The sequence below is a fragment of the Solanum tuberosum genome, unplaced genomic scaffold, assembly GCF_000226075.1.
Source record: "Solanum tuberosum cultivar DM 1-3 516 R44 unplaced genomic scaffold, SolTub_3.0 scf00004, whole genome shotgun sequence".
NCBI classification, from domain to species: Eukaryota; Viridiplantae; Streptophyta; class Magnoliopsida; order Solanales; family Solanaceae; genus Solanum; species Solanum tuberosum.
In genome coordinates, this window is record NW_006238930.1 from 2,743,833 (window position 1) to 2,769,894 (window position 26,062).

A 26,062-nucleotide genomic window follows, 5' to 3' on the forward strand; every position below is an offset into this window, starting at 1 on the left:
TATTGTCATTCTTAGTGTTGAATTGATTTTCTTTTTGCATTAGTATTAATTTGATTTTGATTTAAGCTTTATTATAATTACCAACATATGTAGACTATAATCTTTATTGAACCATTCAAACTTAAAATAATATATTAAAAGATAAAAACTATGAAAAAGTATAAGAAATATTTAAAAATTATATCAAAGTAAATATTTTTATGTATAAAATAAAATTTTAAAATTATATATATAATGTCGGGTTGGTTTGGTCTCGGGTTATCTTTTTTTAGTTAAAACCAAACCAACCCAAATACAGTCTGGTTTTTTTTCCAATACCAAACCAATTCAATCCAACCACCAGTCTTTTTTTTTTCTCGATTTGCGATTTGATTTGATTTTCGATTTGATTTTGTACACTGGTATCGATATTTATATATAATGCATGATATTGTATAAATAGTGTATAATCACGTATACATAATGTATAACTATGTATTAAAGATGGTTTTTTTTAAAAAATAATTAAAAGATGTATTAGAAATGTAAAATAATTCACTGCGAAACGTCAATTTCTAAAGGACTCCTCGTCGAGGTTTAATAATAATTTTTTAGTATAAATTACATTAGAACCCATTGAGATACAATCCTATTAACTAGCAAGGCCCCAAAATAGGCTTTAGTTCATTCCTGAGATACAAAAGGAACATTCTGTTGTGACTCAGTACTTTGGAGCCAAATGATAAAATGTCAGTAGTAAACAAGTCTTTTTCCAGAATAGCTGTACAGAACAAAGGATGGATATATATATGCCAACAATTTGCTGCTCCTTCTTTTCCCATAGCAGCATCTTGTTTCTTCCTATACAACCCCATACTCGATTTTTGTTCATAAAATATGGCGTGATTTGCAGTTACAGCCTTTTGTGTGACATCCCTTTCTGCCTTCAAACTAATTGTTTACTTGTTTGAGATGCCTTCATTTTTGAAATTGTGTAACAATGGGAACTTTTGATCTGGAGACGACTCGAGATCACTAGAATCATTATATTCAGGCATCTCTTTTGCCTTTCCCCACATTACCGTATAGAATCCAATAGCAATTATCGTTGCTCCAAGGATGCTGATTGTCAAAGAAGAAAGTAGATAATTAGATTATGATGACATACGTGTGTAATTCGTAAAAGAAAATAAATGTGTTGTGTGCAGAATTGGGCACTTGAGTTTGTACCTTCCTAAATAAAGAGTATCTCCTAAGAGAATGACTCCCATGGCAACTGCAATCGCGATGGACAATGGTTTAAACATTGCAACATATACTGGTCCTTTCACGCGCAAAGCCCAGGTGTGAATTGTATTATTTAGGGATGAACCCAATATTCCCTGTGTGATGCAACACATATCATTTCATCGTACATGAACAGACGTAGCATAATATATAATATAAAGATATGGAAAAATCAAACTTATTTCTCGTTTCACTTACAGAGCAGAGGATGGAGGCCAGTGCGATATCCGGTTTAATTATCCATTTGTTGGAGTCAGGTTCAGATAAAAATCCTACAATACCAGCTAGGATGCTAACAGTCAAGTTGTAGAAGAAAACTACCGTCACTTCTGCTGGATACACCTTCATAATCCATGTCTGTCATCAAACAAAAAAACTCTCTATTCAGGGACTAAGTCTGTGTTGGAAAAAACTTGCCCGCACATTTAATCACGAGTCACAAAATAAAGCGAGAATATACATATGAAAGAAGATTGTATATAAGACACATATTTTGCATTAATTTGGTTGTTGTAAACATTGAGTATGAGTAAAATAAAAATTCATACCTGAACTATATACCACATTGGGACTAAAAAATATTCAGTTGTGAGGAAAAGGCCACCAAGCATCCAATTCGATTGAGATGAGCCGAGAGGTTGACGTAGTAAATTGGGTGTGGACGTGGTAGGCACTAATATTTTTGGGCCTTTGTATAGAGTTACTACGAATGCTCCAGCTATGGACACCACCGTGCCCAACACTTTGGCTCGAGTGGTTGATCTTTTCAACTGTATCTTCTCCATCCTGTTTAACAGTTCCACTCATCAAATTTCTTCTTCTAAAACATAAAAAACAGAGAGCCATTTTTGAACTTGACACCACAGGTCTAATTATGAAAAGCGGCCAACATCTAAATACAATCCACACATGTGTTTATTTTTGTAAATCAGCGTAAAATGAACTAGTTATACCGTAGGCCTATTCTGAGGTCATTCTTTAAACTTAGTCCCCGTTAGTCGAATTGAGTGAACTTTGCCCTTTAAAGTAGAGTTGGATGTATTTTTCTTTTACAGACAAGTTTAATCCAGGGAGCTAATGTCGATACAATTATAATAGTGGCCTCGAAGGGTCATTTATGCAAATGGTTCAATATTTTTCCTACAACTTTTTGTTTTTAAACAATGGATCAAATGGCCTACATGCTACAACTTAGATATCAGTAATCTTAGTCGAGTTTATCCTTTTTTTCGGTTGGGAAAAAATGATGGATGCTGACAAAAGATGTCAACAACTTGACACAAATTGGAGATTAAAAAAAAACAATCTAATTTCATTATAGTGGGGACAACAAAATTAAGAAAATGACCTAAAATTAGGACATGAGATTATTAAAGAGAACCTGAAAATGACAGCCAAGACGAAAGTAAAAGCAGGGACGAGATTGCTGATGGCGGAGGCAAGCGTAGGAGAGGCATAGATAATGCCTGTATACCCCATTATCTGTGATGTACACCTGCACTTCCAATTATGCACAATAATATACATTATGAAAAAGCAAGAAAACATGATTATATTTTGTTCTTAGACTATTTTGTTGAAATTTACTAGAATGAATGATCATCAAAGCGTATAGTCTAAAATGTTACTGGTGTGAGTTGGATTTCCACTTTAGCCTACTGAATTAATGTGAAACGAATATATGTAGTGCCCTCAAAAGAGGTCATTTGCCCAAATGCCCAGTCCCATCTATGTTAGTAATAATGAAAAAGAAAAGTTGAAAAAATAAACCGCAAAGAATAGAGAAAAAGGACAAAACGTTCCAAGAATTCTTATTGACCTTGTGCCTAGTAAATTTCCACATATGAAACAGAATTACTATTGAAGTATCAATCAACTTGTACTTTAATCTCACATTATTGAGGTTGACTTTTTGCTCTCTCTTTATTGGTTCAGCACTAACTTTAACAATTGAATTCTGACAAATTAGAATTTGGACACTCCAAAAGTCAGCTCAAAAGGAACGAAGATGGCTAAGAGATCCATGGTCTGGTCAATTGGATCTGACTTTGATACTATGTCAAACTAGTTCAAAGGAAAGAAGATTGTTCAAACCTTACAAAGAGATTGTGGGATCATTCTCATCAATAAATTTAATTGATTTACTCATTTTTAAGACTAACAACATCCAATAATCCTAATTTTCTCGAAAATAACCAAACTTTTTTTGGGGGTTTTAGCATATTGACAGATTGAGAGTGAAAAAAAACAAGAAAAAGAGTCAAATTGGTACCCGATAACTCCAAGAAGAAAGATTTTGGCGAGAATTGAGCAATTGAGTGGTGGAAGTATTCTTGATCTGCAGTTAGATGATTCCAAATTTTCAAAACCCCATCAGATTCGTGATCAAATTTTACAAACATGCAATAGAAAGAAAAAAACAGAGCATGTACCTGGCAGAGAAGAAAGGAGAAGGAAGAAGTAGAAGAGCAGCAAGACCATAACTATAAACAACAAAAACATGATTACTCATGCCTTTGTTAGTAGCAGCTTTGTAAAGTGTATTTAATCCAACATTTATACATTCCATAGTCACCATAGCTGTAAATGGTAGCACTTCTTTGTAAAAAGTTGTCTCTCTGTTGTTATTGCTTCCCATTTTTGCTTCAAAAACTTCAACTTTTTGTGTTTCCCAAATATCAATTTCTACGCGTGGCGGACATGAGCTCTACCTGATATTTAATCATACCAGTGTGTGTGTTTAATAATACTATATATTATGGACCAGAATTAAAGTAACTGTTTTTTCAGCTAAGCTTATATTGGAATTAAAACAACTGTTTTTTTTAGCCAAGTTTATATGGAAATTAAAGTTGAAATCTTTACACTTTTTTTTATTCCTAAGGTCCCATATTGGAGATGACATTTTCTGTTTTTTATTATCTTAGAGTAGAGGTTGTGCAAATTTGGTTAATTCCTAACCATCTATTCATCAAAAAGTATGTTATTTCATTTTCTAATCAGACAGCACTTTCAACTTGCAAAAGTTCTTTTCGAATCAAACCTTCTTCTTTGTACAAAATTTGTAATTAGACCAAGTCTAAACATTTAAACCTTTCGTTTATGACTAGATGTGGTAAACTATTTATTATTGGTCTGAGGAAGTCATGATTTATATATGTTAGTTGATGATATGGGGAAATGCGGAATAAGAATTGATTCATTATATCCATCTTGTTAATTTTATCTACCTATAATCGGAGATTAGAGTCTAAAATTCTTATTGAAACCTAGTTATATGGAAAGTCTTGAGATTTTATATCCTCGATTCTCCTTCTTTTTCTTCCATGTCAATATTATTTTAATGATGTGCAAGGTTTGACAAGGCCACAACCTACAAAAGTACAAATTATGATGAATTTATCTTACTTATTTATGTAAAAATCTACAAGTATTTGGTTGAAATTTAATAATTGATGACATATCATTTTGCCGAAAGGGAATTAGTTAGTGCATATAATTGTGATGTAATTAAAGATGAAAAAAAAACATTAGATGAATGGGCACGCAAAGTAGTAGTTGTCCTCATGAGAGATGAGAGTTGCTTGTGGGAGTGATAAAAGGATAAGTAACTATTATATTGTGCTTTTGTGTGATAAAGGGGGCAATCTACTAAGTCTACATAATTGGTTTCCTTTCAAATAAACAACAAAAGAGCAAGTGAAGTTTGGAGTAATATTGGGCTCGATTAAATGTAGATTTGTGTCGATAAATTTCACATGAGACTAAAACACTTTTTAACAAAATTGATTTTATATGCCGTCAAACTTAAACACCAAACATTTAATTAAACATAAATAAGTACTTATTACTCCACTCTACCCTACCTTATCGGATATAATTGGCACCCATTCAACTAAAAAAGACAAGTGAAGTTGGGGTGGAATGGTAACACTGTGAAAGGTGAATGGTGACACTAATTGATTGTTGACATTTCGACAATTTATGCGTTTCCCTTCAATTATTGATACTTTCACCACTACAATAATGCTTTAAAAAAACAAACAGTGGGAGTGCCTGACAAATTGTGAAATTGACCTGCTTCTTTTATCAAAGAAAAAAATTGCAAGGAATTAAAAGAGTTAGATTAAAATCTGAAACAATACTAATTAAGTAACACTGATATTCCTAGGCATCTTTAATCTTAGTTTCAAGTTAAGATTATGCTTTAAAATATAATGATACAAGTTTAATTAACTATAAGGTTAATTCGTTGATCAGATAACCTTGCTCCTTGATCAATAGGGACATGTCTAGGCTCAATTTTTTTAAAAAATACAAATATGTAAATTTGTTAATGTGTGGCATGGAATTCAAACCTAGAACATCTAAGTTCTACCTGCTTTAACATGAATTATGTGTCATGTACGTCTCCTATATAGTATCCAAATTGGCAGAGATAAAATGTGTGTTTTCGATCTACAACAATATTCTCAACCTCATCATGAATTATGATTGTTAGGTAGAATATATTGAAAATATAATTAAATAATAAAATTCTACTCTCATTTAAGCTTTTAAATGAGATTGTCACATACTTTAACATGATATCAGTCATCTACTTCAACAAAATACACCATAGTCCATAAAGAATATCTCCAATTCTCCACCCCTATAAAAGGATTACTTCTTGCACTCGTAATCATAAGTGAAAGCTGAAGTGTACATTTCACTTTACATCCTCCTCCATTGACCACTTTTCTCTTCTCTTTTGAAAATGAAAAACTATTTTCATGAATAACCCATCTTTTTCTTTATTTCTAACCTAACATAAGTATCTCAAGCAAATTATCCTGACAACTAAATGGGAACAGAGGGACTGAGGGAGTATAAATTACCAACTTCTCGAGGGAGTTTAGCAAAACGCATAAAATGCGAGGTTACTAACAGAAGAAGCCTAAACCACTTTTCTTGCTATAATTTACTTGTAACATTACTTAATCTTATGCTTTTCTTACTATAATTTACTTGTGCAATAGAGGGCATGTTTGATTTGTTGAGTCAATTACACAAACAATATCGTCAACCTCAAGCACGGACTTGATCTCCTTAGCCTTCCCCCATAGAACAGAATAAAATCCAGCAGATATAATAACTGCTCCAATAACACTGCACACAACATTCAAACAAATAATTCACTTCATGAATGTTGTTCTTTTTCCGACAAGTGAGAAAATGCTGGCTATGGGCTCTTCAAAATTAGACGGAATATGTTATGACAAGTTTAAAATCACATGTTTCAAAAGCCTTTTTTTTCCTTGTAAAACATTGTATCCAGTCAAATATAATACAGGGGAAAAGAGCAGACAAGGGGTTCAAGGTTAATACTTAGGAACAAGCACTTAATATATGCATTAATCTACTTTTGAACAACAAAACTAGTTGATTGAAGATGTATAAGCACGGGCAAAAGGATGGCGTAGTCTATATATTACCTTCCTAAATGGAGTGGATCTGCAAGGAATATGATCCCCAGGATTGCTGATATGACCATTCCCAAGGGCTTGAACATGGCTACATAAAGAGGACCTTTCTTATCCAAGCACCATGTCAAAACGTTGTAACGAAAGACATTTCCAGAAACCGCCTAGAGTTTAAGATATATAACTGATAAGTCATATACATAATATATCTATATATATAAAAAAGAACAAGGAGAAGAAGAGAACAGAAAATGAAAAATGCATTAAATTTCTTACCGAGAAAACAATGGCTATCATCCCAATCCCAGGCTTCACCATCCATGTCTTTGGATTGCTTTCTAATGCCAGAGTTAAAATTGCACATTGAATACTCCCAAAGAAGCAAGTGAAAAACACTATTGTCATGTGTTCAGGGTATTTCTTCACGGTATCTGTCTGAGTAAATACGAACAGAATTGAGCATGTGACTGATGTGCTAATTGTGAGATATAAACTTATTTATACCTATGAAACAATATAGCAGCCACAGTTTAGTGTCTAAAATAATTGAGACGGTGCGTAAGTAAAGAAGTGAAATTTTATCAAGTATAAAATGAATCGAGCCCACCAAAAGGTTGCTCGAGAGAAAATGTTTTGTTATGAACTGAAAACAGATTGAACCATCTTCTACTATGACATGTTTTAAACAAAGCATCATTAACTAAAATAAGTCCTGCATACATGAAATGCACTGCCAACTCTGGGAGATTGTTAAGCTGATTTTTAACTTCAAATAATTCATCTTCTCAATCTTGAATCGCTTTCTAATATGTTTACCTGAAGAATGTTCCATCCAGAAGACATGATACAGGTGGTAGTAATCAGAAGACCTCCCAGTATCCAGTTTGATTCTTGTGGAAGTACTAACTCGTGATGAGATGAATCAGAAGGTAAATTTGATCCTAGTACTCTCGGTCCTTTGTATAGTGTCATGATGGATGCCCCTATAATTGCCACTATGGTGCCCACAGATTTCGCTTGACTGCTGGCCTTTCTTATATCTAACTTCTCCATCCTGAAAATTGCAAAAGATATGAAGGAACGAACGACTAGTTACAACTGAAACTAATGATCTAACATAGTTCCACTTCTACTTGTAGAAGAAAATAGTGCTAGTGTAATACCACAAAAAAAGAGAACACGGATCAGTAAATTCTTTAATTGTCCTCCGTCACACAATTGTGGACAAATATATCAAGTTTCAACAAATATTCAAGCAATGGCAGACCTACATGTACACTACTGTATGCTCAAGCACCCATTGTTCTTTACACAATCACTAAATTTTTAATAGGAAACTAGCCAGAATAGATTCACCGAGCACCTTTCTGTGATTAGTAGAACTGTAGATTAAGAGCAAATGGGCATCAAATTCTGGTCCGCCACTTTATTTCTATAGCATTAACAATCATTAATTAGTAAACCTAATGATAATGGTAAACTATGTTGCTAGAAACACTGTATATATAAATGGCAAAAGGGTCTGATGGACCCTTATGCTTGACTCGGATTGTAAATTAGACCTTTCTACTCCACAAAGTTTCAACTCAAACAAAATAGAAATTTTAAAGCCTTACCTGAAAATGATGGCAAGCAAAAATGTAAAACCTGGCATCAAATTCCCTAAAGCAGCTGCCAGTGTAGGAGTGCTGTACTTAATACCTGTAAAGGCCACGGCTTGCACCAAACAAATTCTGCAATACAGTTTACAAGTTAAATTTTCCCCAAATTTGATAACAATAAAACAGAGAAGAAATTAGTAGAATACCCCAACAGGCCAAGAAGGAAGAATCTCCACAATATAGGCAAAGTAATAGGAACCATATTGCTTCTGAAAAAAAAGACTAAAGACTTAAAATTTGACTAATCTCAAGAAATAGGTAAAGGGAATTGATGATTTTTGACAAACCTGAGCCTATGGAAGATTAAGCAAGGAAGAAGAAAAAGGGTACCAAGGGCATTATAGTAAACAACATAAACAAGATTGTTCAATCCATCATTCATGGCTGCTTTACCAAGTGTAATCATCAACATTTCACAACATTCCACCATCACCATTGCCAAAAAGGGTAAGAAATCAGTTGACCAAACCATTTTTCTTCTTTACACTCCCAGACCTAGACCTAGTCAAGAATCCTTTTTGTTCAGATGAAAGAAAACAACTTTTTCATTGCCGAATGACTCATGACCCAGGATTCCGTACTAAATTTGACAATGTTGTTTTTTTGGTCTCATTAATCAAGTTGGACCCTTTTTGTTTGTCATTAGTATTATCGTGCTTTGCAAAAAAGCAGAGTAGGGTAGAGTTGTCAACTTGAATATTGGTTGGTCCTATTTATTTTGAAGTTGAAATTTAAAAATAATTTGATATGTATTGGAAAAAATAGAAACTTTATACTAATGAAAGTTCAAGTTAGTTCATGACAACTTGAAAATGTCCAACATATATTTAAAAGATAAATTTCGAAATCTACTCTCAAAACTTGTGATCCATACTCATGAATCAAATTTCTCTGTCAATTTGAAACAGGATTTTGTATGCAATAGATTATGTCAAACACGAAATCCTGCTCCCCACCCACTTCTAACTTCTATATAAAAAAAATAGAGCCCACAAGTAATAGTATTTTTTCAACAATCAATTCTCTATTTTACTCTCTAAAAAAGAATCGTTTTCTCTCTCCTCAATATTATATTATTATTTATATTTCATTCTTATTTTCTTATTTCATAATATAAATCCTTTATTTCTTTTTTCTCAAATAATTACTTTATATAATTTTTAATGTGATATGAAATTATATATTATTCTAAATTTTTAAATAACATAAGTTGCAAGAAAATATAATATAATACATAAATTAGGGCACAAATTCAAATAAAAGTGACATACAATTACATAAACACTCAATTTTCAAAATTATTACGTTGTTCTCATAAATGCTCTATTAATGCATTACGGAGTTTAAAATGAGCATTTTTGTCCTTAATTTTTTTATGTCTAGCTAAAAATTATTCAAACCGGAGATTTTCATCTACCACCATTTCTATAGTTGGTGTTGGAGCCTCTACGACATTTTGAATTGGTGCATTAAGATCACGTTCATCCTCAATTATCATGTTGTGCAGTATAATACATGTAGTCATTATATCATGTAGCACATCCTTTCTCCCAAAAACGTGACGGTCCTGCAATAATTGCAAAACGTGATTGCAAAACTCTGAATGCACGTTCAACATCTTTTCGGCACGATTCTTGTTTCATCACGAAATATTTCTTCTTTTGGGAACGAGGCTCACGAATAGTTTGAACAATTGTAGACCATTTAAGATATATACCATCAGCTAAGTAATAACCCATATCATATTCTTTTCCTTGAATAACATAATGGGCGGGAGGCGCAATACCGCTAGCAAGATTGGAAAATAAATGTGATAACTCTAAAATTTATTATCATTATTGGTGCAGGCAAACCAAAATAAGCATGCCATATCCAAAAGTCATAATCAACAACAACTTCAAGAATAATTGTTGGTGATCCACTACGACCTGCGTATTGTCCAGCCCATGCCGTTGGACATTTTTTCCATTTTCAGTGCATGCAATCTAGACTACCTAGTCACAACCGCAATCACAACAATTCTCTGAATCATATCCTAATTTTTTTCTGAATAGTGCTAAATCTGAAAACGACCTACCGGATTACTAAATTATTGTTGTGATCAATTAATTATTATGTTATGTATTGTATTTTATCTTGTATTTAAATTATTATGTTATGGATTAAATTGTATTGTTATCTTGTATTTAAATTATTATGTTATGTATTGTATTGTTATCTTGTATTTAAATTATCATATCATGTATTGTATTTTTAAATTAAATTTTTTCATCTTGCCATTTTATTTTTCCGTGTTCTTTATAATGAAAATTAATCATGAAAATTAGAAAAAAAATTAAAATACTATTAATTTGAAATTAAAATAGTATATATTAAATAATATTTTTTTTAAAATATATTATATTACATTTAAAAAAGAATTATGAATATTAGATATTTAATTAATGGAATTATATGTAAAATAATATGTAATTAGAAAATAATATAAAATAATGAAAAAAGTGAAATAGAGAGTGTGAATAGTAGTTTTTCAAATTTGGAGAACTACTATTCAACTCTCTCAATTTGAAGAATAGAGGGTGATTTGGAGTGCCTATTCTCTATTTTACTCTCCAAATATAGAGAATGAAGAGTAAAATAGATGTGGGTTGGAGATGGTCTCAGAGACCCAAAGGCCCAACTAACTTGTGAACTCTTATTTCCCAACTCAAAATTCCTAAACTCAGTAAGCCTGGAAGAGAAAGGATTACAGATTCCACTTTTCAGGAAATTTATGAGACAAGGATAAAATTCTGCGTATATTTTATCTTTTTCGTATATTTTATCTTTTTCAGATTTTGCTTATAGAATGTTATTAAATAATACTCCAAAATAAAATGAGACAAATGTCTATTATATCAACAACTTATTGTGTGAAAGTCATAATCATGAAGAAAAATAAAAACAATTTCGACCATTTGTTTGAATAATTCAACAAGAAGATAAGCACATCGTGTGGTGCAATTTTGGGATTTATAATGTATTTTTTCTTATCTAATCCCTTTTTCAACGACTAACACTTGTTTTAAATAAAAATTCTTCATTCGATTATAATTGCCTTCTTAATAAAGACAAAATAATCTGGTGTAAGTAAGAGGTTTGGTTTAAACCATATACTACTGTAAAAGAAACTTTTAGTGGCAATAATTTTTTCATATTTAATGTCATTACCTCTAAGTATAATATATCAATAATATTTTTGTTGCTAAATAATTACGATATTCTTTATTTATTGTGGTGTATCCTTAATATTGATATGTAATATGTAGATATATTTTTATCTTTTCGTTTTGGCTTAATAAGTCATAATATATGCTATAAATTAACACTAGACTCTTTTGAGAACTGTCACAAATAAATTTAAAATTCTTCAAAAAGGAATATCTCTATATCTAACAATTATTTATGCATTTAGATTTTTTTTTCTCAGATCCTATGCAGTATAAACGGAATCTAAACCTCGAAAACTTGCAAAAAGTACGTTACATTTGCTTAGACTTCAAGAAAGTTACCCATTTTATTTCTTTGTTTGAACGGTAGACATTAATATAAAGTTTCGGGTTTCACTTCGTGAGTATAGAGTTGTCTTTGTCGGAAAGCATTTTATTCCTAATTTATGACTTTTTTGGCTCGAATTTAAATTTAATCAGGCTTCAATATAGATATCGAACACGTGAGTAGGGAAAAAATATATAAAAGATTTTGTGCTCAAAATAAGGCCTATCAAAATTTGAAAGTGGTCCAGTTGGCAATTGATAAAGAATATATTGTTTATTACCCAAAAATATTTTTAAAAAATGAGTAAGAATATCATCAACATGCCTATATCAAAGGAATTAATAGTAGTAATTTGCTAATTGTGTAACTAAATAAGAGATTTGAAACCTGAAGAACAATCCATTAGATTGATACATCCAAATCATACTATTTCCATTTCAGTTTTTCATCATTAATGTTCTCCAATTAAATTTTATTTATTTCCTATTAAGTTTTATTGATTTTCCTTTTTAGCTTTTTCTCTTTATCTTTTTTCTCCTTTTACCTTTTTTTTCCTTTATCTTTTACTAATTTTTTTTATAGGGAATTAAAAGGTGCAACAGTAGTGAGTATTTCTTTTTGTCATTTTTTACTGTTTATTTTGGAGAATAGTGAAACTTGTCAGTTGACAGCTTTTGGCTTCCAAATAAGTCAATGTCCATTTCCAGTTCAAAATCACCCCTCTAACTTCTCTGTTTTATATTTTACACTCTTTTTTTTTTTTTGGCTCTGTTGCTAAAAGCTAGAAATTATTTAAACACAGAGAGAGAAAAATAGGCTCAAAAATATTCAAACTTCTCTTTTTTTCTATTTATGTTGTATAAGGGATTTCAAGATCCTATAAATGTCTTAGGGTTTTGCTGCAGCCAGAAGTGATTCTTTATATAAAGGGATTCTTATAAGTATTGTTTTTCTGTGTAATGGTGACTAAGTGGGAATCAAGACAGGTAAAGATTCTGTCTTTAGCATTTTCTGTTTGGTTTCATCACTATCTCTTGTTATTTGCTCAGTCAGTAAATTGTGTTTTCTTTTGAAAAAAACAAAAGACTCCAACTTTTCTTGAATCTGAAGGTATAGTGATTCTGGATGTTTGAGTTTTTTTTAGCTTCTGAGATGGTGAAAGGGAGATAAAAAAGTTGGGTTTTATTTAATGTGTTTTTGAGATGATTTGTTCATTTGGTGAAGTTGAGTCACAAAGATGGGTTTCTAGACATACCCATTTGAAAAGTTCTTGGATTCAACATAGAAAAGATGGTGTTTTTACATATCCTCCACCTCTGTTTCCCCCATCTCCTCCTTCATTTGGTGGAAGTTCTAGTTTTCATAAGGAACCAAACTCATCTTCTTCATCCCCATCTGGAAACAAGATTAGTCCAGCTGTTCTTTTCATTATAGTTATATTAGCTGTCCTGTTTTTCATATCTGGTCTGCTCCATTTGCTAGTTAGGTTTCTTATCAAACACCCTTCTTCTTCAGCATCATCTCAGTCTAATGGATATCCTGAAGTTTCTAGTTCAGATGCTTTGCAAAGACAGTTACAACAGTTATTCCATTTACATGATTCTGGTTTGGATCAAGCATTTATTGATGCATTGCCTGTCTTTTTGTACAAAGAGGTTGTTGGTCCTAAAGAGCCCTTTGATTGTGCTGTTTGCTTGTGTGAATTCTCTGATAAGGATAAATTGAGATTGCTCCCTACTTGTAGCCATGCTTTCCATATCAACTGCATTGATACTTGGCTCCTCTCGAACTCAACGTGCCCTCTTTGTCGAGCAACTCTTTTCAATCCCGGGTTTCCCATTGAAAATCCAATTTTCGATTACGTTGAGCCAAGAGATGATGATGGTTATCATGGTAATGGGGATCATGAGTACCCCACTTCTCAAAAGACTATGGAACTAGAGGAAGTTGTGGTTGCTAAAGCAACATTTCCCGTGAGACTTGGTAAGTTTCGAAGATTGAATGATGGGGGAGAGGGAGAGGAAGTAGAAGGAGTAGGAGAGAGCAGTAGTAGTAATTTGGACGCAAGAAGGTGCTTTTCAATGGGTTCATATCAGTATGTGGTTGGTGATGGTAATCTTAAGGTAGCCTTGGACAATGAGCGAAAGACGAATAATATGAATCAAGCCAATTTGGCAGAGCACAGTCCTAATCCGTCAATTGATGAAGAGAATGAGGGGAAAAAGATAGGTATCGGCACAAAAACAGATAGTTATTCTGTTTCCAAAATTTGGCTTTGGTCGAAAAGAGGCAAATTCGCAAGTTCTTCAGATTGCCAAATGGAAGATCAGCCACCTTCTGGTATGGACTTACCGTGGCTTAGAAGAACAGAAGGCATGTAGTGAATTCTGATCTCTTATTCTCTTTGTTTTATCCTTTTTTGTTAAATGATAACACAGAGGTGAGTTTGCCTTTTGGCTAGTATTCTTTTAGATGCTAATTCAACAAAGCATGCCATACTTGATAAATGATAATCAGCTTGATTCAAAAGTTTGTTCCACAACTGCTATTTACTATTATTCTTATGTTTCTTAAGTTCTGTAAATGTATAGTCATCTCTTCATTCAATTGGTTCATGAATTCTTTCATGATTAACATATGAAGCCTAATGATCAGAGTGTAGGGATAACATTTTTTTTCATTTGTCATGAGCTGTGTTAGTAACCACCTGGAACATGCCCAAAATTTGCAACTTAGTCCTTAAGCAGTTTCAAACTGAGTTGTTATGTGTTACTTGAGATGAGGGTCTTTCGGAAACAACCTCTCTATATCCACGAGGTAGGATAAGGTCTGCATTCATTCTACCCTCCCTAAACCCCACCTGTGGAAATACACTGGGTATGTTGATTCTTGAAAAAGGTGGATGCTGTATTTTCCTTAGAGTCACAAGTGTGGATTCATTTTTTTGATAACGGAGAAATTTCCAATTGCTAGTAGGCTCAACATTGACACTGGATAGATAATGGACCCCTGTCTACCCTCGTCCACTTAAATTCCAGGTTTTTGTGTGTGGCAGTACTCGAACTTGTGACATGTGCTCAACCAAACCAATTCCCTATGGCACTGTCGTCTTAGTTTATAGAAAATGAAGACTTGGGATTCTCTTTGGTTCTCAAAGCATCCTATTAATTTGGCTTACGTGGTCTTATTGACCTATCTTTTGCCTTAAACCACACACATAAGCAAACTTCACTCTTTCTTTTGTTCTTTTATCTTTTCTGTTGCGATGGAGGAGGGGTGTTTGTGTGGAAGGGCTGTGTTTGAACACATGTTTTTGGTGTAGTGGTGGGATCCATGAAAGCAGTGACTTTGTTGGAGACCATATTAAGTGGCATCAGCTATGTGTCATTTGTCTTCAAATATGACCCTGTTTGTAATTAAAGCCTTTGTTGATTCTCCAAGAAAGAGTGCTGGCAAAATCATTAAGTTACAAGTAGAGATTAGATATCATAACCCCCTACTAATTATTAGTTAATTGACAATAATAATGTAGCCTCACATGTTGCACTGAGGCTTAAACTTTAATAATTAGCTGAAAATGTACTTGCTTCTCTTTTAATACAGTAACACTGTTTAGTTTTTCAAGTTTGACCTCCTTTGCCTAGCTACATTACAACTTTCCTAGTTCTAGCAATGATCCATCCTTTCAACTTTAACAAGATGTGTGGGGTTCGAGCCTTAGAAAGGAAAAACTCTTAGATGGACCAACGCTACGTGAATCTAAATTAGTTCCACGTTCTATGGTGGGATCAAATAGTTGGATTGTCCTACAAAGTTCTCCTTGCTCCTTTTCTCTCTTTTTCTTTATATCCGAGGCTCCGGCTCTACTATACTTGGCAATTTGAACTTGTAACATGCTCCTAAGTCCTAACCAACAACATATCGCGTGTTGTATATGTACCGTTGGACCAAAGTCATTTGACCTATGCAGTGTAGCAAATAATTTACATCTTTCACTGGAGGGAGAAAATAATGTGGAATCACGAGTGCAGATTATAGTCCTTCTCAAAGACTATATCTTGAAAATCTGTACCACATGACAACCCACACATTGGTAAAGTGGACCAGAAGAGTTTTAGATTTATTCAACTACAGGGTGTTATAGCTTATTTGGACTTGCACATTGTTGTATTTTTCTTTGGTTTAGGCAATGAATTGTCAATATTCTGCAGTGACTGGAAAATGACTTAGTTATGTGGTCCACACATATTAGTACTAATAATAGCTGAAACTTCACCTTTCAATCATGCTCAAGTTGGTCCATTATTGGTATTCATCATACTTTTTTTGTCTCTTCTTCTGCGTCATTTCATCATTATAAATTATGAATTTCAATTGTTTAACTTATTATGTACTAATACTAATGTCGATTTTATTAGATTAAGTAACTTTGTCTTCTCAGATAACCCCAAGGAAGCTGTAACTACCACCTACCATATATGATCAAATAATAATAATAATGCTAGTTAATATGGAGAATCAATTGCGCCAACAAACGTAGAGCGCATAGCGAACCTGAAATTTAACGAATTACTATACAGTATATTTGATGCCTACCATAGGTGATAAAAATGATTATAAAGTTGCTAGCAATTAGCAAATCTTGGTGGGGGGTTGAGCACTTTGTGTAACAGGGAAGGACCCAACTAAATTAGCTGGATTCCAACCCTCTTTCACCAGCGTTCTCCTAGTCACTGTACTGTCTTTGCGGGGACTCCCGTACTCATTTCATTTTAATTTACTTGTCTTACTTTTTTTTCTCTCGTTTGTTTTCAAAAGAAATGCATCTTTTGGTACTACTTATAAGGATACTTATGGTATGTTTAAATTAAATTTTGGCAGCATGAGCTCATGACATGAAATAGAGTATTATAAACTACGAAAAAACTTCACCTGTTTTCGATCCGAGACAGCTGTTGAAATAAAAAACTGACATTTGCTTTCTATATTATTTAAGCGCCATTACACCAAGGAGATGATTCATTCAGAACTCAATTAAATTATTTTTATAGTCCAGATTAAAAGCTAACATTCTCTTCTTAATCAATGCCATAAATATTATATTTCTTTCAATAGTAAATAACCTTCTATAGACATTATTGTTAATTACTTGCTCTGAATCACTTTAATTTTATGAATCATCCCATCTACAAGTTCAATGATAATCTGATGGAACAAATCATCAAAACAAACTAGAAAAATCCTGTGATTTATCAAACTGTACACAAACAAACAAAAGTTGGTAGTAACATTTTTAAAGAATTGAATTGAATAATACTCCTTACAGCAATTAACTAATCAAACGAATAAAACAAATACTCAACTAAAAAAAAATGAGAGTACTCAAATCTTTTTTTATTTCTCCAACTTAATCAACCGACCAAATTTTATGTCAGAGAGAATCAAAACCACCTGTATCATCACCGTCACAAGCGTTGCAAATAACAGAGCCCAATCAATTTCTCCGCCGCTCGTCCGATTCCACATCATGGCATTCTTTTTTCGTAATTCGCCGCTTCCGGCGGCTGAGGAATTCACAATTTGGATGGTGGGTCTTTGCCCAAATCCATTGAAGACTTAGCAGAAACCTGAATTGAAGTGAATCTCGACGAGAAATCACGGAATAAACGATCATCTTCCGATTGATCGTTTACCCCTGGTCCATCGTCGAAATTCAAGGAGTAACTCAACGGGTCGTAATTGAATTTATTTGTTTTGGAACGATTTTTATTGAATCGTCGAATGAATGTCTTCCATTTTGGACCTGCCACAAGTTCCGACCACTCCCTGACTTTCATAACGGCGATCAAACCCTTATCCCACCAATGGGGTTCTTCCTTTTGATCGCTGGTAGACACCCGTTCCCATACGCTTCTGCCACATGTGAAAGATGGAAACCAAAAACAACAACCCCTTTTCGTGAATTCAAGCTCCTGCAATTCTTCATTCACGTCTGAGTCTTTTGGGGATAATTCCGGGTTTGTTTGACCCGCCATGTTTCAAGAAATTAACAACAAGAAGAAGAAGAAAATATCACACAAACCGCAACCCCTTTAAATTAGGGCTTTTGTTGTTTGCAGATAAATGTGGAATTTTATAGAAACCCTAAAGCATTGGGCTCTGGATTTCTCTCTGTGCATTAGTTGCGAATGTTTATAACGGAAATATAGGAAGAGATAAAGGGGAAACCGGTGACAAATTATTAGTGGGAGGGTACAGGGTGCAAACAACTGTTATAGGAACACAGCTGGAACCAACTAATTTTCGGCTTAGTTATGATTGTACTCGTGGCAATTTTTTATTGGAAGAATATCTATTCAACTGTGGGCCTGCGGCGCCTCTCCTAGTTAATCTCATTTTGTCTGCAATTAACGGATTGTTTTGTTGAAAGTCACCTATTATTCCCGGTAATTCTTACAAGGGTATTAAAGTCCTCAACGGTCGAAAATCGAAGTAACGATTATTTTTTTTGTCAATCTTCTTTTTTCTGATTGGTATATTGGTCTTCACTTTCACATTTACTTCATGTATTAAGTCACCATATTTGAGTTTCACGTACTCTATTTTCGTTTTGCTTAACCTCAATCAGATATCATGATATTCAAACGTTCGTCATATTATTATCTTTATTACATGTCTCGTCGATTAATACTAATAATATACACTACAATATCTCTCCTACTATATGCCGTATCAATTCTTTCAATTCCTCTATTACTAAAACAAATAAAAACAAGCCAAGGATCAATTTATAGTGCAACACCACCATGATCCGAAAGTTATTATTTGGTGATATGAGTAATTTTTTATTTGTTGACAAAATAGAAGTTATTAATATTGAAACTTCGTTACTATATTATATAGTCATCATGTCCCATATTAGATGGACAGTTTTTATATTACATGATAATTAAGAAATCATTAATATATTGAGCAGCTTTACTATTTTTTTCCTTTGTTTATATTAATTATCCTATTGAAAAAATAAATTCTTTTGTCTTCAAAATTTATTTAAACTTCCTAAGGTCATATAGTTGCAGGGGTAAAATGAAAAAAAATAAAAATAATTTTGTTCTGATAAAGTAAGTGATCAAGTAATATAAGACAAATAATTTTAATAAAAAGCCCATCAAATATGAAATGGAGGGAATAGCTCAGAAGTGAAGGATTCACTTTTTTTTTCAAGCTATCAGTAATTTATTTTATCATCTTTGACTTCATAAAATTTTGAAAATGTTTTATGATTGGTTAAATTAAAAGAGAAGAAATTTAGTTCAAGGTCCAAGATATGTTGAGGATATAGAGTTTTAATTGTGATTATGGTTTTAATAAGAGAAAATGATATTTTCAAAGATTTCATTTATTTATTTTTTGCAATCTCTGATCATAAAATGGGTCATATTAATAAAGAACATGTGTATGATGAGACACAAAATTGATCTGCCATGCGTTTACTAAATGTGAAATTAAGTGCTTATATATATGTTTTGTACTTTAATATGTTGGTCTCAAACTATTTATCATGTTATATTTTTCGAGAGTTAAATAATAAAAAATTTAAAATATATTTTCTTACGATATGGATAGGAGAAAAAATGATAGTTTTTTAATAATTTTTTTAAATAGTTTCATTTTAATTTTAAAATATTAAAGTAATTAAATTTAATTTAATTCTGAAAATCAATTAATATTAATTTTCGAAAAATAAAACGTGATCCAAAATACTTTTGTATGGAGAGATGGAGTAGTGATTAAATTTGCAAACACTATATAAAAGTCTTGAAGTTCGTTATTTCCACCTAATAATATTCTTGAAAGATGAACCTTTAAATTATATATAACTCTTGAGTTCTTTTATTTTCACCTAAAATTATTGTATTTATTATTCGTAGTAGCAGTAGCTTTTAGTCAACTTAGACCGAAAAAAAAGAAGAAAAAGGAGAATAATTCTGTCTTTATTTGAGTTTAATATAATAAATAAAATTATAATATTCCACCAAACTCTTTGTGTGCAAATATTAGTGTAGCTGGAGAAGCAATTGGTAAGGGAGTAGGACACAAGCAACCAAATGCTGAGCCTCTAAATAAAGGGAATATGGAATCTAGTGTATGGTGTATGAATTTATTTTTATTATATTAATATATATGTATTTGTTAGCACTTTAATTAGTTGAAGAAAAAAACTTAACACTTTGATTATAATAATTAGAGTGCTTGGTGGATGTTATGTTCTAATTTCTCTCCAAAATAATTGCCACATATGTCATATAGTATCAACTCCCCTTCAAATTTTTAATCAATCTTTTGTGTTCTTTATTTTACTTAAGAACATTCATGATTTGATTACCAGAGTGTATATTTGAAATATCTCATAATTAAGAATGTGAGTCACAGAAAGATTTGATATAATTGTGTGTTATACTATTGAGTGCTGTATGAAAAAAATCGACTAATTAATTCATAATTCATATAATCACAATTATGGAGGATTGGTGTCTTGGAAATTATGCAAAGAAATTTTCCTTGCATGTTCTACATTAATTAAGGTTGAATTTTTAGCCTTAGATAAAGTGGATGGAGAAGTTAAATGACTCCGTCGATGACACTTCATTTTGGCCCAAATCATTGATGTTATATGTATATATTGCCATGGTCAAACGATAATTAAAAAGGCAGAAAGCGTAATGTATAACAAAAAATCTCAGCATATACAATAAAAGTATAATATCGTTAGTAAACTACTTTTTATAGTGGAATTATCATAATTGACTATGTCAAGTCATCAAGAAATAATGTGTCGAATTCACTTACATAAAACCTAATTAGAGACTTAGACTATGATTAAGGACAAATTGTCATGATGGTAACTCTATCTAGATCCTAAAATCTAGGTTCAAAAAGATCAAACAAAGTCATTGATAACGATTCAACATAATCAAAATAATTTTTTGATCTAAGGGTAAAGCGTTAAGGCCTTATAATGGTTTTTAAGTTTGATAGGTATATATCAAATAGTGTCATCTCGCAAGATGACACTTTTAGAAATCACCTACTAAAGTGTAAGTTATTTCAAGGAGAAATTTGTTGTGTCAATTATCTACGCATTTATGAACCAAACAATATTCATGGATGAAATAAACAAAATAGTGAAAATCAAAGGCAATATTCAAGCATATGTTCATACTATCATTGACTATAAATTCAGAGGACCAACATCAATTTTCGTCATCAAATTTCTGAACTTTTTCAACATTTTAATAAACAGATATTGGGACTTTGTGTGATTTGTATCACCATCTTTGCATTCGACTTCTGAAAGAAATTAATTTTCTTAATTAAGTAGAAGAGTAAATTCTGTAGCCTCATATACTTAATTTAAAGTTTCTATTTTTTGAGGGAAAATATGATTTACTTGGAGACTGAATTCGAATTGTTTTGACCAAATTCAAAGTTGAAAAAAGAGAGAAATATTTTTGAGGTTCCCCTGTTGTTCGCTTTAGTTGTTGATTAGAATTTAGTAGTAGGTTAACGTTAAAAATGCAATTTGTATGGTAATGAGTCAAGTTTACGCCATCTTTTTCGACCATTTCCCCATCAAATATATAAATACTACTCATTCTTCACAATTATTTTTTCTTTCAACTTGTTTCACTAGCTAATTAAGCCATTTTAATTTTACTATATTCCTCTCCATCTATCAAATCAAATGAGTATGAAAATGGGCACAACAAAATGTTTAGCTATTTTCATGACTTTCTTTTTGTTAGTCACTTACATCCAATGCCGTCCAATCACAAATCATTCTAATGAATCAATCAAGCATTCAAATTCTCATAACCAACGCATGAAAGTTCATCAACTTGGTGGCTCATCAGTTTCTCTAACTGAAGCCAAGAACTCGGGTCCGAGTCCTGGGGAAGGCCATAATGTGGTACACAATGAACACAATTGATATTATTCTAATTGTTTAGTGTTTCACCTTTGTTGGTAGAGAGAATTATGTTTCTTTATATTATCTTGGATAATTTTAACCCTATAAATAATTTAACATTTTTGAATTGAGTTTATGTCCAAAGTTTGCAAGAGTAAATACACAGTTCGTAATTATTCATTACTGCATTTTCTATTTTTATTTTTCAAATTTTTTGTGACGACTACTCTAACCGGCTGCTAACTATATTCTACTTTTGAGTTCTATTTTTTTTGTAAACGCATCAATAATATTAATTTGATTTGTCTTTATCATCTATATGAATTTATTTATATGTAATGTTTTCAAAATTACTCGCTAGACGTTGTTGTTTCAACTTTCCATCAGCCTATTGCTTGACGAGCCGTGGATTATGCTTGCAAGAAATAGAAATAGAGAAGGACCGTATCACAAGGATCTATTTCCACAACTATTGTAATTTTATATTTTTCCAAATAAAAAATAAAAAACTTTGCGTGCTAAATTATTGCATTACACAAAATTTTGCGTGCCATGGTATACTAATCAGTGACCACGATGCATGTGTCCTATTTCAGCTAGTTATCCACACTGATGTTACTTGAGAAAAAAGCATTACTACTAGTCAAGTTAATGACTCTTCTCTTAAAATCTTGAGTGATTAAAAAGTCATTTTTGTAACTTGTAGTACTAATTAAATAAGACCATTTGCGCTTCATCAATTTTTAGGTATTCAAGTGTCTAAGTTCTGACGATCGACAATGATACATATATTAAAAAAATAACAAGTACTAGATGAAATAGTTGAGCTATGAACAAACAGTTGAGGGTCAGATCGATCCCCTTGCATCACATGTTGTTTAAATTCCATAAGTCATTTCAGTATGCCCACTGAAGTTATTTTCATGTGTTTGCTTGGGGACAAATTAAAGTTCCTTTGAAAACTCAAGTTAGACCTGTTTTTGGACAAGTATGCATGCTATGCCAAGAGAGATTTCTTTAAGTTTACTTTATATTTAGGTCATTATTGATTGTTTTTAAAGGGAATTGATCTCCACACTACTCAACGTCTATTCAAAAGCATTTTTTTCATGTCGTAGATCATCTAATATTTTTTTATTATTAAATACTTGAATTTCTCTCTAAACAATATTTGTCAGGCTTATACCCCAACAAGAATCATTTTTCGAAACAGGGAGTCCCACATCCAATTTAACTTTTGAAAACGTTTTCAGTCAGGCTTCAAAATGTTGAAGTGTACTACTAGGAAAAAAGAAAATATTCCCAAATAATTCTCAAAAAGATTCACTATAAGTTATGGATTACAAAAGAAATTCAGAATTCATATACTACTTTGTTTGTGCTGCTTTCTATGATCATATCCATTTCCCTATGAAAGATACAAGAAGTGAAATCCAGACAGAGTCCACGTTGATGTTTTTCGCAATGATCTAGCTATTACCATCAGAATGAGTAACGTGTGCTGTAGTTGTACCTGGATCGAACGTTGTGATTATTATAAGCAGGATCACCATAATCAACTGCTTTTATCACCACTGTTTCACGTCGTCCATCCTGTTCTTGAACTGCTCCAAACACAATCTCTTTCGTTTCACAGCTTTCCTCGTAGTATGTCTGAGGACTTGATGACTGGTGCTTGTCGTGATGCTGATACACTTGTGGAAGAAACTGTTGTTGTTGCTGAAAATTGCCATGCCCATGTGCAGCATTTCCATTCCATCCTACATAATGTGCTTGACTTTGTCTGATATGTCGTGGTTTCTCCGGGTCTTTGTTCATGATTGGATAGGTTTTTCGGGGTGTAGGGTCTCTGGTATCAAGGGGCGGGGCCTCATCTTCATCTCGAATTACATAGCTTTCCTGCACTGGCCATGTACTCGATTGTTTGTGATTGTAATGGTAGTGCTGCTGTACATGATGGGGGTAAGGGTTCTTTCTGAAACCTGAGAACATTCCTCCAAATATTTCAACTACAGTCGAACCAGTGTTCATAACAAGCCTTCCTAGTGATAAAAACAGGTTTTCATCCTGTTTCTCGTATTCATCCTCTGACGGAATTATGGGAGGCCTCACTGACTTCATATTTCTCTGATATGGTGCATGTTGCATGCCTCTGACAGGAGCCCGCTGATCATCCTGCCAATCAAGAAGGAAATGCATAAAAGATTTGCATGATGTTCCGTACTAATTGCTCGTTTCTATTAATCCACATGTGTAGGGAGCTTGGTGTTGACATAAATGAGGAATTATTTTTTGATTCCTAGTAAATTTTATGCTCATTGCATCCATCTTTCATCTTTGTTCTATCTTCTTTTTGTCCATATTCCTAGGGAATGATAATGCTTGATAGATTCTATGATTAGGGAAAGAACAAAGAAACGGATTCTCAAGCTCATAGCTGCTTACACTGTTCGATGAAAAAAGGGCTCCAATTCTACGTTGTAACAAGGCCAGCATGTAACCGAAAAATACAGCAGCACAAAGCAGTGCCACACCTGCAGGAACAAAATACATTTTCTTCTGAACTTCTTTCATAATCAGTGGTGAATTAATTGGTAACACCAAGAAGTAGAAGGATCGAGGTTTACCAAGTTGGAGATTGTTGTCGTCATACTGGTGTGAACAGTCATCATCATTGAGCTGTATCTCTCTAATTGCCTGGTTTCCTCTGTCTATAACTAATAGCGAGCAGCTGCTACCAACGAAAACCACATCAAAATCGTCAGAAAATTGTGCATCTTCACTTGGCCCATCAAGATGACCTCCACCTCGGGCTGACTTTCCTCCAGCAATAGTTACAACTCCTGCATATTATATAAAATATGCTGGAGTCATGAACGATTTTCGATTGAATTTCTAGTAACATTAATTTTCTTATCGAACTAGTAGTACCGTATGATTCTACCATGATCATATGCATGTAACATTAGATGAGCCAGCCAAATGCTGGTATGGGTTAGATTTCATAGCAGAAAGAGTTTATGCATCAATCAGGACAAATGTTAGGCAGACATCCAAAAGTTTACCAGCATCACTGATTTTTCTGATTGCCATATTCATGGTATCCGCAACGTATATATTTCCTTGATCATCCATGGCAATTCCTTTAGGATGGTCCATCCTTGCTTCTCGTAGCCTCCCATCCACATGCCCCGAGTACCCTTCAGGAGATCCAGCAACCAATTTTGGACGGCTATCTACAGTTCAATCATCCGCGTAATCACAATGTCAAAATTTGATTGAAGTGGAACATGATTTTATAGAAGCACATATCCACATCTAAACACATGTAATCCTCCAAAGCAAGAAAAGAAGCGAGAGAAGCTGAACAATACAGCAGCACAAAATGCAACAAGTAAAAGTGAAAACACACATCCTACACAACTAGTGAAGGTATTTGATTAATTGAGAGTGGAAACACATATCTACTTTTACCCAGAAAATTAAGAAAGAGCTCATTTTACTTTAGAATAGGGATCATAAGCAACTAGACAGTAAAGTGAATGACGTTGGTCACAAAAGAAGAGGAGGGAACTTAAGAGTTTAAACAGAAAGAACCACCAAGGTCTGTCTGCTTCAAGAAGTGGCCCCATGGTAAGGAAATGAATGTGAATCTCGACACAAAAGGAAAAGAAAGGAATATTTGATTGTAATTTAGAGCATGAAAACTGAACAAGTATTCGAGATTTTAGAGTGAATACTGTAAAGCTATTCAAGTATCTAGAGTGTAATTATTTCTTTCTTGTATACTTAGTAATAAAACTTTTGAGTGAAAAGTATTTGAATAATAATTGTAACTCCCATAGTAGGACCACCTAGCATGATTCAAAGTTTTGTAGTAATAATATTTAAGGGAATAATGAACAGTGCAGAAGCATGAGTTCATTCTTTACCCACAAGAGACACAACCTTTTATTTTGAATTGGATTAGAAAAACATAGAGGACCCCATAGAAATGATTGCCTCCCTCTTCAGTAAAGAATAAAGCAGAGAAGTTTAGCCTAGCACTCAAGACTCACAGAACTTGGTCCCAATACAAAAAGCAGAAATTAACAAATTTAGAAAAAGATGGAATGCTTCTACATTCAACTTAACTAAAACAAAGAGGGGGGGGGGGGGGGGGGTGG

The 26,062-nt window shown here is 32.9% G+C and overlaps 5 protein-coding genes across 6 annotated transcripts in view; 1 reads left to right on the forward strand and 4 right to left on the reverse strand.

Annotated features, from left to right (window-relative positions):
• Positions 1-751: 751 nt before the first annotated feature.
• Positions 752-4,089, reverse strand: LOC102584112 (WAT1-related protein At3g28050-like). The gene is made up of 7 exons (XM_006338475.2): positions 3,699-4,089; positions 3,539-3,604; positions 2,648-2,761; positions 1,815-2,052; positions 1,465-1,623; positions 1,210-1,361; positions 752-1,101 (listed from the first exon to the last, which is right to left on the reverse strand). Exons 1-7 carry the CDS (start codon positions 3,902-3,904, stop codon positions 939-941), a joined length of 1,098 nt encoding a protein of 365 aa, XP_006338537.1. The 5' UTR covers positions 3,905-4,089; the 3' UTR covers positions 752-938.
• A 1,627-nt stretch (positions 4,090-5,716) lies between these two features.
• On the reverse strand, positions 5,717-9,123 carry LOC102585310 (WAT1-related protein At5g40240-like). The gene is made up of 7 exons (XM_006338479.2): positions 8,677-9,123; positions 8,536-8,598; positions 8,345-8,461; positions 7,545-7,782; positions 7,005-7,163; positions 6,741-6,892; positions 5,717-6,414 (listed from the first exon to the last, which is right to left on the reverse strand). Exons 1-7 carry the CDS (start codon positions 8,859-8,861, stop codon positions 6,270-6,272), a joined length of 1,059 nt encoding a protein of 352 aa, XP_006338541.1. The 5' UTR covers positions 8,862-9,123; the 3' UTR covers positions 5,717-6,269.
• Positions 9,124-12,682: 3,559 nt separating this feature from the next.
• On the forward strand, positions 12,683-14,533 carry LOC102585645 (RING-H2 finger protein ATL46-like). Its single transcript, XM_006338480.2, has one exon. The coding sequence runs from the start codon at positions 13,129-13,131 to the stop codon at positions 14,305-14,307; it is 1,179 nt and encodes a 392-aa protein (XP_006338542.1). The 5' UTR covers positions 12,683-13,128; the 3' UTR covers positions 14,308-14,533.
• Positions 14,534-17,499: 2,966 nt separating this feature from the next.
• LOC107060316 (uncharacterized) lies at positions 17,500-17,961 on the reverse strand. The gene has a single exon (XM_015308055.1). It carries the CDS (start codon positions 17,959-17,961, stop codon positions 17,500-17,502), a length of 462 nt encoding a protein of 153 aa, XP_015163541.1.
• Positions 17,962-23,186: 5,225 nt separating this feature from the next.
• LOC102585981 (uncharacterized) overlaps positions 23,187-26,062 on the reverse strand; it is a 4,467-nt gene continuing 1,591 nt past the window's right edge. For both annotated transcript variants that reach the window (XM_006338482.2, XM_006338481.2), the window contains exons 4-7: positions 24,962-25,132; positions 24,524-24,739; positions 24,342-24,430; positions 23,187-24,071 (exon numbers count right to left, since the gene is read on the reverse strand). In XM_006338482.2, the coding sequence (XP_006338544.1) occupies positions 23,379-24,071; positions 24,342-24,430; positions 24,524-24,739; positions 24,962-25,132 (1,169 nt within the window). In that variant the 3' untranslated portion in view covers positions 23,187-23,378. The remainder of the gene's footprint in view (positions 24,072-24,341; positions 24,431-24,523; positions 24,740-24,961; positions 25,133-26,062) is intronic.

Coding starts and splice junctions, on each gene's coding strand:
- LOC102584112 (XM_006338475.2), bottom strand. CDS start 3,904: ATGGGAAGCAATAACAACAGAGAGACAACTTTTTACAAAGAAGTGCTA. Junction 2,762..3,538: donor TTTCTTCTTGGAGTTATCGG/GTACCAATTTGA, acceptor TTGGAAGTGCAG/GTGTACATCACAGATAATGG. Junction 1,362..1,464: donor TGGCCTCCATCCTCTGCTCT/GTAAGTGAAACG, acceptor TGCATCACACAG/GGAATATTGGGTTCATCCCT.
- LOC102585310 (XM_006338479.2), bottom strand. CDS start 8,861: ATGGTTTGGTCAACTGATTTCTTACCCTTTTTGGCAATGGTGATGGTG. Junction 7,164..7,544: donor CTGGATGGAACATTCTTCAG/GTAAACATATTA, acceptor GTATTTACTCAG/ACAGATACCGTGAAGAAATA. Junction 6,415..6,740: donor GATCCACTCCATTTAGGAAG/GTAATATATAGA, acceptor TGTTGTGTGCAG/TGTTATTGGAGCAGTTATTA.
- LOC102585645 (XM_006338480.2), top strand. CDS start 13,129: ATGATTTGTTCATTTGGTGAAGTTGAGTCACAAAGATGGGTTTCTAGA.
- LOC107060316 (XM_015308055.1), bottom strand. CDS start 17,961: ATGGCGGGTCAAACAAACCCGGAATTATCCCCAAAAGACTCAGACGTG.